The 11,753-nt window shown below is 36.2% G+C and overlaps 1 protein-coding gene across 1 annotated transcript; it reads left to right on the forward strand.

Annotated features, from left to right (window-relative positions):
- Nucleotides 1-7,118: 7,118 nt before the first annotated feature.
- LOC117987650 (uncharacterized) lies at nucleotides 7,119-11,046 on the forward strand. Its single transcript, XM_034974685.2, has one exon. It carries the CDS (start codon nucleotides 7,123-7,125, stop codon nucleotides 7,996-7,998), a length of 876 nt encoding a protein of 291 aa, XP_034830576.1. The 5' UTR covers nucleotides 7,119-7,122; the 3' UTR covers nucleotides 7,999-11,046.
- Nucleotides 11,047-11,753: the final 707 nt, after the last annotated feature.

An 11,753-nucleotide genomic window follows, 5' to 3' on the forward strand; every position in this document is an offset into this window, starting at 1 on the left:
CCACGGGATTCTTAAAAACCTAACTCCACGCGGACGAAGTCGCGGGCATCAGCTAGTTTTATATATGTTTAAAGATTAGTATGGTTTACTAAGTAAATATGGATTATAATTTATTAGTACCTACCCATGGGTGAATAGTTATAACATTGTTGTAGGGCGGCTGTAGGAATCATCTCTACATGGCCACAAAGTCTCTTGACGTAATAAATGGCTTTCAAAACGATAAAATTACATGAGAGCACTTGTTATAGTTTTGTATTTTTTCGCTGCCATTGCAATTTATTGATAGACAAGGCGACATGGCGCCTCCTTGTAAACCGTAAATCATCAGCATGCGATATCAGCTAACCTGTTCATAACAATCACTTAAGTAACTACTATATAAATTACTTAGCTATTCAATCGTACATTGTTAAACACTGGTTTATCCATACTAATATGATAAATGCGAAAGTATGTCTGTCTGTCTGTCTGCTAGCCTTTCACGGCCCAACCGTTCAACCGATTTCGACGAAATTTGGTACCGGTCTAATTGCAGCAGCCTAACACTAGTCTATAAAATAAAATAAATACCTTGATGCTAATGGATGAAGCTCTAAGCACCTACACTGTTTTTGTATCATTAATATTAACAAGTAGATAATCATAGATTAACTAATTGAGGAAATATTACATAATTACCTTGCGAGTTAGTTATGTGGTTTTTAGACGCATTTTTGTGTATACGCTAACCACAGGCCAAGCGCGCTAGGTTAATAGTGCAATCCTGAACGTAAGGGAAAGCCTGTTCGGTAATGTGTGGTTTAAGTTTAACCGACTTGCTAACTAGTTTAATACTGGTCGCTGGTAGCTGTGTAAATATTACCTACTAACTGGTTGTAATTATAAATAGTACCTATAGGGCCTTAACAGAGTGAACTAGCCTTGGTATAAGTGGTGAAATACATTTTATTTATTTATTTATTATCAACATACCTACAGAAAAAAACTATTAATATTAGGTAGCACGCATTGCAAAAAAACCACAGAGGGAATGTCCGTGAAAATACGTCCCGAAATGCTCATAGAAATATTTGTATGGTAGCTTATGACATAATGTGACGTAGATATTTTTTATATCAGTATTTTCACGGATTCGGATCGGATGAGTGCGTGGTCGCTCTTACTTTTACTTGCAGTAACTTGTGCCGATTTAGCTGATTCTACGTGTATATATTGACATAATCGACTAGTAAATCTGCCCTTTACTTTTGTAGGTATATTGGGGCTTTAATTTATGTGGTGTTAACTATTTAGCATAATGAGCTAACGAAACGCGACTGATATCGTGAACCTTAGCTGTACAACAACCTATTTGCCTTAAGGTCATTGTCCATCTAACCCCTCGGCACTAGACTAGCCTCCTAGCTCCTTCTATGTTTAAACAAGCTTTTATTTCAATTCTCGCTTAAGTAACACCTATTACCCTTTTTTCCCTTATCACCTGAGACTAGCGGCATGTGTTTGGTTGGATCATAATATTATGTTTTTATGTATACTGGCTCCAGAACAGGGATGATAATTTCAATGAGTTCAAAAACATGGGTATAATATTTTTATTAAAGAAAATTTTAAAAATTACAAAAAATTACATTTTTTTCCTCCTATTTCTTCATACGTTGAGACCAATTCAACGACTAACTCTGTGAACCTCCATTTAATAAGGCTGCGTTTCTATGTATTCCTGCTTTAACATCCCTTGGTTACTCTGGAAAGTCTGTGTGCCAACTATTAGGTGAGTACTTAATATTATCCAGAGACTTCTATTCGACCATTCATTTTAGCCCTGTCTTCGTTTGAGATTTGTGTACGAAATAGGCAATGGTATAGGTTCTCTATCCGTTTTTGCATATCAACCATACCTTCAAGTAACTTATTCCAGTTCCATAAATATGTCCGTAATAATTAACTTTATATCAATTAGATATGGTTCGTTTTAACCTGTAGGAAGTGGCGAGATACATTTTAAGTGAAACGGATGGACTTTCTACAGGGAGGCTGATAAATTGCTGGTTTATTATATCGTCGACTACACCGCAACATAATATTGCATAATAACAACAACTAGGGCTATTCGGATTGATTTCAGTAGTATTTATACACGACTGCCTATAAAAAAGATGTATTTTTTCATGGTTCATGTATGTAGGTCCTATCTGTTAGTTTCTTTATTCCACCATAACTTCTAAATGCTTCTAAATTATTTGAATTATATCGTTGGAATCCTAACATCATTCTGAGTAATACTGGCTATAAAAAAATAAAAAAATCCAATAAAGTATATATTGGTTCTTTGCTTTTTAGTTCGTTTTTGGCAGGGCACTCATTTAAATTACCTACGAGTACAGCTTGTTAACAGCAATAGTCTCTATTACTTCTCTGTCTACATACTAAAAAAGTGTACCTAATAAGGCGGGTCACCTGATGTTAAGTGATTAGCGCCGCCCATGAACATTTGCAGCACCAGAGGAACTGCCCATGCGTTGCCGGCCTTTTGGGATTTTTATTACTAATAATATTGCTGTAATTTATTAAATACCTGCCGGTGATTTACGACATGCTCCGAAATCGGCCCCCATTTTTTCTAAGGACAATAGTTACTCAGACTGAATTTCCATTTTACTTCAGCAGCTATAGGGTCTGGTCTAATAAAAAGATAACAAAAAAATTCGTGAACGAAAATTGGAAATTAATGACTTCCTTAATAATTTGTGGTCACACACGGCCAAGGACATTCAACTACCTAATTAGAGTCTTACAGGTCTACTTTATGTTATAGTTTTTGTATAATAATATACTTACTCACTCATATAAACAGTCAGTGTTAAGTGTAAACACTCACCTACTAATTCCAGTTTTTATTAAATTACTGCATCCGTTTGGAGATAAATTTAGTGCCTACATTGCCTTATTTATGTGCGTATCAGTTTATGTAGTTTTATAGGTTTAAACAACTCAATTTAATTTTATAGGTAGGTACGTATTATATCTAAAACGAGCTTGTGTGAGCAGCTTTGTATACTCAATCTTAGTAGCTTTTAAAACGTAGTGATAAGATTAATTTTATAGGAACGCATTAAAACTAAAGTCTAAATCTCTGAGAACCGTTTAAGTGAACACGATAAAAAGTGGCTTACGCCTATCCATATTAGCATTAACATTGAGAATAGACTATTAATATCCGTATTCAATTACACGATAATCAGCGCAGCTGCTTAGCGTGGGAGAGTGGCTCGCTTTCGCATATCCCTTGTTATTGGTCATCTCTATTCTACACGAGTTGAGATTTTTTTTTTATTCAGTTAGGTACAAATTAGCCCTTGACCGCAATCTCACCTGGTGGTAAGTGATCATGCTAAGATGATAGCGTGCTAACCAGGAAGGAGTATGGCAACTTCTTGGTACTCCAACTGGTATCCGGAACGCGATATTGCTTTGCGGCACGGCTTTTCCAGTAGGGTGGTAACTAGCCAAGACAAAAGCCTGTCCCACCAGACAAAAAAGATGAACCCTAAGAAGCAAATAAGTGCACACATACGCGTATTAACCAGAAAAATGAAAAAATGGCATTCAGTGGGGACTGGCGACATACAGAAGTGAAAACTTAAAACTTGGTCGCTTGGCAACACAGCCCAAGTTTCCACCGAAATCGAAGGCTTTCTCATAGTCCACAAACGCCAAGCAAAGTGGCCGATTATACTCTTCAGTCTTATGTATAACCTGCCGCAGCGTGTGGATGTGATCTATAGTACTGAACCCTTTTCGGAATCCGGCTTGTTCGGAAGGCTGGAAGTCGTCAAACCTACGAGCAATACGATTCGTAATGACTCTTATAGAAAACAACTTGTTCTTTAAATTATGCCTGTATAATTTCATCACACTGTCGAATTAGTGTACGAAGCAAAAACTGGCGATGACAGTAATCCGATGTAAATACACTTTTATCGGGGCTCTGAGATTAATATAATTACAAGTGGCTCGGATACTCGTTATAATTCTATTTAATGCTCTCGCTGTTTAGAATTAACGTGTTATTATGAATGTAATTCGCGCCGTAATCTCCATTGAGAAGTTATTTTAATGGAAGGCAATAAAAAAAGATAATTTAATTAAGTACCTTCTACCTTTATAGAGACGACTAGCTTATTCCCGTGACTTCGTCCGCGTGGACTACACAAATTTCAAACCCCTATTTTACCTCCTTAGGGGTTGAAATTTCAAAAATCTTATCTTAGCGGATGTCTACGTCATAATGGGGATCTGCATGCCAAACAGCCCGATCCGTTCAGTGGTTGGATCTGTGCGTAGATCAGTCAGTCAGTCACCTTTTCCTTTTATATATTATATATATGTATTATAGATATAGGCTACTTTATGTCGGAAAATTAAAGCAATGTGGTTCTGGTGAATTCTCAATTTTTTCTCTAATAATATTAAAAATTCTTCGTTTTCTACAAAAGCTGTAATTTTGGATAGACTAGGAAAATATTTAATCCATACCAATATTATTATAAATGCGAAAGTGTGCCTGTCTGTCTGCTAGCTTTTCACGGTCCAACAGTTTAACTGATTTTGATGAAATTTGGTGCAGAGTTAGCTACTTTTTATCGCGGAAAATCAAAGAGTTCCCACGGGAATTTTAAAAAACTAAATACACGTGGACGAAGTCGCGGGCATCATCAAGTCTAGTAGGTAATAAATTACACTTTTTCATGGTCGGTTGTTGCATTTGTAAGATGATGATATTATAGTGGTGATGATTTTTATATTTATATATATTTGAGTATACCTACTATCATCATCATCAACAACAACCAATAGACGTCCCCTGCTGGACATAGATTTCTTGTATTCTTTATGAAGAATATGAAATGCTTTCATAATCCCCACTAAGAAAATATTTTACAGATTATAGTAAAAAAGATAGCTAGGGACGCCCCGCCCCACACACCCGCAAGTCACCCGCGCTATCCCACACCGGTTTATCTATTTCGGCCGATAACTTTTAAAATATTGGAAAAACCAGTTCATTAAATCGGCCATAAATCGTAAACGGTAGGTAAGTTTTACAAAAAAGTTTACAGGAAACAAAAGATGCGAAATTTTATTCTCTACAATAATGATTTTTTTAAATAACTTTTGCCGTAAAGTGGATAACATTCGAGATATCGGCCAAAAACTCTCCTTCAAGATTGCGATCTAAGCTCCACCTCGATCTGTCAGCATTTTGTGACTTTACGGTCAGTAAGTGACCCTAACCTAAAAAAAAAAAAAAAATTGGATCGGAAATTTAGTGCGAGGTTAACCAAAAAAACGGCTTTATTTACCTGTTGTACTAAAAAATTGGCTATACGTCGGCTATAGAGTGCGGATCCCAAGATAATGATGATAATTCTGGGAGTCTACTCGTTTGCCCAGCTTAGAAAATAAATCTGAAACTACTTAATATGGGAAAAGTAGGTATATGCAAGCTATAATAAGCTTGATGAGTACAATACTTACTCGTAGACATGGAATGAAAACGACATGCATGTTTGCGGTGTGCGTCTAATAGTAAAACTGAAATTACTAGAAAAAGTATCAAAAGAGTAAATAAACCTAATAAGTAATAAGAAACTTACCTACAGCATAGCTCAAATCGCTAGATCTAGCATTTTTTAGGGTTCCGTACCTCAAATGGAAAAACGGAACCCTTATAGGATTGAAACCCAAACACAGTGAAAAATAACATAATAAAAGCAAAATAATAAATGCGCCTGCGGGTATAGCGACACTAAGTTAGTGAACAGACTTTACTTACACTTTTTTGATTAGCCAACTTTTGTGACATCCACTCACAGCACAATCAATTAATTAATTAAACAAATCTCACTTATTTCATAGAAAACTCCCCATTCGTGGTTGGAACTCAGCCGCAACGCTCTAAGATCTAATCTTTACATTTTTGAACGAGTCTTTGGGAATATGGTAGAAATTTAGCTGCAGAGGGTCCACCGGAACCAGCTAAATTTTGAAAGTGGTCTATGAGGAAAAAAAGTCTGGGAACCTCTGGTTTAGGCCATAGCCCGCCACACTGGCCAAGTCCGAATTGGCAGACATAAATCATGGTAGGAACCTGTGATTGATAAAATAAATCATCCTTGAAATGGACTTCTGTTAAGTGGCTGCAGCAAGAATAAATAATGACTACAAATAGTTCTTGTTTGTTTGTTTCGCCTATTTGCCAGCTGCAAACCGATTAGCACTACCAACGACGGACTTATAATAATTTATCTCAGTCTAGCAAGGCGTTGAAAAATAGAAAACATTACACTTCGTACTTATTACGTGTGAAATATTATGACTAACTGACAAATGACTCTAGTCTCATTATTTTTCATTTGATTTATCTATTGCTTTATATTTTAAACGTAATGTTGTTAGAATTGATAGTTAATTTTTAATAAGTATAATTAAAATGAAAAAAGACATGTAGGCGTTCTACTATCATCATCATCATCATCCTGCGGCACTACAACCCTTTTTAGGGTTCCGTATATCAAAAGGAAAAATGGAACCCTTATAGGATCACTTTGTTGTCTGCTCGTCGTGTCTGTCAAGAAAACCTATAGGGTAGTTCCCGTTGACCTAGAATCATGAAATTTGGTAGGTAGGTAGATCTTATAGCACAAGTAAAGGAATAAATCCGAAAACCGTGAATTTGTGGTTACGTCATTAAAAAAATTAAAATATACCTAAGTACCTATTCATGAAAAAATTAATATTTTTTTTTAATGTAAGATCACTATACCAATTGAATTATCATATGAAATGGCTTACATGTACATTCTAAAACAGTTTCTTATCTATTTTTATGCATAATTTTTGATCGTGCAAAATATATAGTACCCTCGGTACGCGAGTCTGACTCGCACTTGGCTGGGTTTTTTTTATTAATACATAATAATAAATAATTCAATTCAGTGTACCAATGTGTTTGTTTGATATTTTAGAATGCTGAAAAATGCTTTCCATAATCTAAGCAACAATAATTTCTACCAATTTACTAACATAATTTTTCTCTTTCTTTTCAAGGCAACCAAGATGAATACTTCAACTCTACTCCCCGTCCTGATTCTGCTCAACATAATGTACCAAGCCCAAAGCGCCCCTTCTAGAAGATCCCGCGCCGCAGCGATACCCGAAGAAACAGAGGTCGGACGACAAAGCAAACTTGAAGACAAGTTCAAAGAAACCACTACGACTGCACCAAAACCTACACACAGAAGAAACAAAGCACTTAACCTATTTGGAGGATACTATCCTTCCTTCTTATCCTCTGGCCTGGATTATTCGGAAGATGACGACGATGACGTCACTTTCTCCGTAAACGATGACCGTTTTGATGAAGATGACATTTCACGGACTATTCCTTCTAAACGCCGCCAGCAGACCAAGAAAAAGAATGGAGGAGATTCTTATCCCAACGATAATCTGAACTCTCTACAGTACGACAATTCGCCTATATTCTACATCAGATTGCCACCCACACCATACATGTTTGTCCCCGGATTGGGATACGTGTCCCAGCCCCCAACGATTGGACCTCCAATGCCACCCATGCTTCCTCAAGTACCTCCTCAAGATCCGTTCATAAATCTACCAATCGATTTTGTTTCCAACGGTAAACCAACAGGCGTATATCAATGGAGCGGTGCCCCTGGTTATCCACAACCTCCACAAATGCCAATGGACCCCTATGGCTATGGACCTGCACAGCCTATGATGCCACCTTCTCGACCGAGTTACAATGCGCCTTCTTACTCGAAACCCAAACCGAAGCCGACTCCAACCAATTCTAAGGTCACTAATTTAAAAGGGCCATACGTTTTCAATGGAAAACCAGGAGACAGCGTGTACGTGCTTCGAGACACATACAATTCTATATATTCGGATGCCCTTCAGAACTTCTACCCTTAAACGTAATATTATGATAGATAGTGGTATATTATTTAGGAAATAATAATGACTCGTATCGAGTCGTCGTTAATTTATAGTATAGGTAGGTATATCAACTTTGCCCAGCCACTTGTTTGCCCTAGTAATATGCAGGTAAAGTTGTTTCATAATTTTAAAATAAAGGTCCATTATTTTGTACATCAGCCAGTAGGTATAAACGTACAAAAGACTGTCATTTCATATTGTTATTTACAAATTGAAACTTGAGAATTTGATCGAAATATTTAAAGATGTACTTATCATTTTGTATCAGTAAATAACTAATTAATATATTTAGATGATTTTGTGATGATACACTAATTAGGTAGGTAGGTATATAATTATTATTATAGAACATTAAGTATGTACTTAGACAAATAGCAATCAATCTTTGTAGTAAGTTTGCACTGCAGATTACCTTAAATCAATGTGCATTCTACAGTAGGTATATTATTACTGTTCAAATAAATTATTTATAGATAGAGATTATCAATAGACCTGTCATAAGATTAGATCTATCTATCTAATGTTGAAACCGATCTTGATCGATTGATTGTCTCCGTGACTGCATTACCAGGCTACCAGATGCAAAAATAAAATTATTCACAGAAAAATGTGCACCACGGTTGACAAGACAAATCGTTAAAGATAAAGGCAAGAATAAATGTGGCAGAATAGCCTTAATGTAGGGCCTCATTGGCAATGTAATGCCTTATTAAATAGCGTATTTTAATATTATGAAGATTATAAGTATTTACGTAAGTTATAGATATATAAAATGAGCTTTTACTTAGAATTTTTAAAACACTTACAGCCGTACTCAGAGTCACTTAATCGTTACTTAAGATTGAGTTAAACGAGACAGAGCTAAGTATATCTCTCACATAAATCTGCCTCGTTTTAACTCAATCTCAATTAACGATTGAAACAAGAAACTCAAGTAACGATTAGCGACCCTGAGTACGGCTGTGACACGTTTAATTTTTGACACTACTGTATGTAGAAATATTATCACATCATAGCTCGTGTGACTTAAGAAGCCCATTTTTATACCGAGCAAAAGCACTTATCGAAGCGCCCGATGTAAAAAATAAAAATCTACTATTCATACGTAAGTCACGGGGAAGTGCGGGCTTAGGTCACGCAGTGCTATAGAATTAGATATGCCTATCTACTTCTACATCTTATCATTACTTAACCAATGCTGACAGCATTGGTTAAGTAATAAATTCGATAGGAAATAATTATTTATTTAAAATATTTATCAAAAATGTACGCTAGGTATTTTAATTTATTTTATTAGCACGTAAGAAAAATTATTGGTACAACACCCAACAATACGATCCGTCCATAGTAAATAAGTATGATAAATATTACTTAGTACGTCTAATGTGATTTATTATAGTTGCAATTAAAAAGAAAATGATAGTCATTACAAGACGACAGTATTGTCTACATTATAAGTAGGTATCTAATTTTTTAAAGATATTACCAAGATAGTACTTTTCTATCTTTATTGTAGGGTTTTCAATTTTCCAACTTCAATATTATTACATATAACTCATTATCATCATCATCATCATCAACCAATCACCTGCTCACTAAGTACTGGGCACGGATCTCCTCCAGATCTCTGAATGAGAGGACTTTGGCCATTGCGCCAATTTGCAATTGACCAGCGTGGTAGGCTTCTAGACTACCAAGTGCGAATTTGCAGACTTCACACATCATTGTAGAGAACTCTCAGACATGTACTTCACGATGTTTTCCTTCACCGTTAAAACAAGTGATAGCTGATAATATCATCAAAATTCATTACTCTGATATTATCAATTGTTTAAAACGCACATAGGATCTAACACGTGAACGCTATAAGTGCGTGCCCGTAATCGAACTGCGGACCCCCGAACTGGACGCTGATCGTAGTAGGTAGGTATCTACTTTACTACATTAAAGTTTTTTTGGGATGTGCTAATCTCTTAATTTAGTCCTTACCTATATTGGTGCTTAGATTATATTTTTAGTTATGTACCTACTTAGGTAATATTATTATTTAAATAAGGTAGGCTACACGTCCTATAAATATCGTGATCCACAGCTATTTATTCCATATCGTAATATGTATAATATATGATATTTATTGAACGTGTAAGTTGTAACCTTCCCCTAAGAAGTATAGACACTGTAGGTAGTAGGTACCTATGTTTTAAATCCATTATGGTCACAAGCATTGCTCAATAATAATGTACTTACTAGAATATAATAGTTTAGTAAAAAATATTTGCAACCTTGTATAATTTTTAATATTGTCCTACCTTAATATAGTACGCGACAGGTTGGAATATAGCAATCGTGGAGTGAGGGCGCACACCCTTTTATTTCTCGTGAGGAAAATCCATCATGGATACCACCGGCCACGAGGGTGCACACTGCACAGTGCATATGTCGGACTCCTACCGACTAAAAACCTCACGAAGTACCACCCCACCGCTAACGACGGAGCACAAGGGACCAACAACGCCTCGTTACTCCGCCAGCGGATGTCCGCCACAGCAGACCCACCATTGGGACACTACGTGTCCCCAAACACCGTCAGAGGCATGCCGGAACCATAGCACGCCAACCAACCCGAGGACCACACTGTGAGCGACGGACCGCGCGCCCCGTGTCCATCATCCACAGATCCTCACGAGGGCTAGGGATCGCACCGCTAACCCGGTGCGAGCGAGCGCGGATGACGTGCAGGTTTGCAGGGCATCTCTCCGCCTCATACCCCGATTGCCATCTCAACCTGTCGCTGACTACACACGATTTTACTTTTACCTACTTAAATCGTAGTTTTATTAATTTTATCTGTAAGTAGGTAATTAATTAATAAATAGGTAATTAATTCAAAAATTAATAAACGCAAAAATAACAGGAAGACAATACAAACTAAGATGTATAATAAATAATATTATGTACTTATCTAGACAAATTGTGTTAATTTTTTCAAATAAGTAATTATGTAGGTACCTAGTAAGTGATGGAATTACAGTAATTAAATTAAATATTTTTATAATGAATATATTTTGTATGACTTTGTTTTATTTAATATTTTCGGATTTCTTTGATTTAGTACCTACCATTGTATGGGTAGTAGGTACCTAGATGGTAGATCATAGTAGATACTATACCTACGTAGGTACATTCAACGTTTTTGCATATAGAGAATTATAGAATGAATTAGTAGGAATCGATAAAGTTCAAGACCTACCTAAGTGCGTCAAATAGTTACTAAAATAAAGCACCTAGTACAGTAGTACCTACCGTACCTATAGTCCATAGAGTAGCTATAGTCCATAGAGGTAATCATTCATTTAAGCTATAGGTAGTCTAGTCGGTATAAAAATGACTCCTCACGCGCCAATTTGACTCTATGGGTCAAAAATTGCCATGTAAAAAGTACACTTCACCTTTAAAATCGCCTCGCACTTTTGACATGAAATTTGACACAAAAGTTAAAATGGTGCATGAAGAGTTAAATTTTATGCGTTATAATAGAGAGTAAACTTCAAATATCCTTTATTCTATTGTTAGGAAGAATCTCAGAACAAGGACTATTAGAAGTAGCACTTGTGACACTTACCTATCTACTGTTAGAGCGAGATAGCTAAATGCATTTAAGCTGTTATTAGTACGTGGCAAAACAATTATGTTTTGTCCTTGTCACCGTGGCTACTTTTTTTGTTTGCCAA

Source organism: Maniola hyperantus, chromosome 13 (assembly GCF_902806685.2).
Source record: "Maniola hyperantus chromosome 13, iAphHyp1.2, whole genome shotgun sequence".
NCBI lineage: Eukaryota > Metazoa > Arthropoda > Insecta > Lepidoptera > Nymphalidae > Maniola > Maniola hyperantus.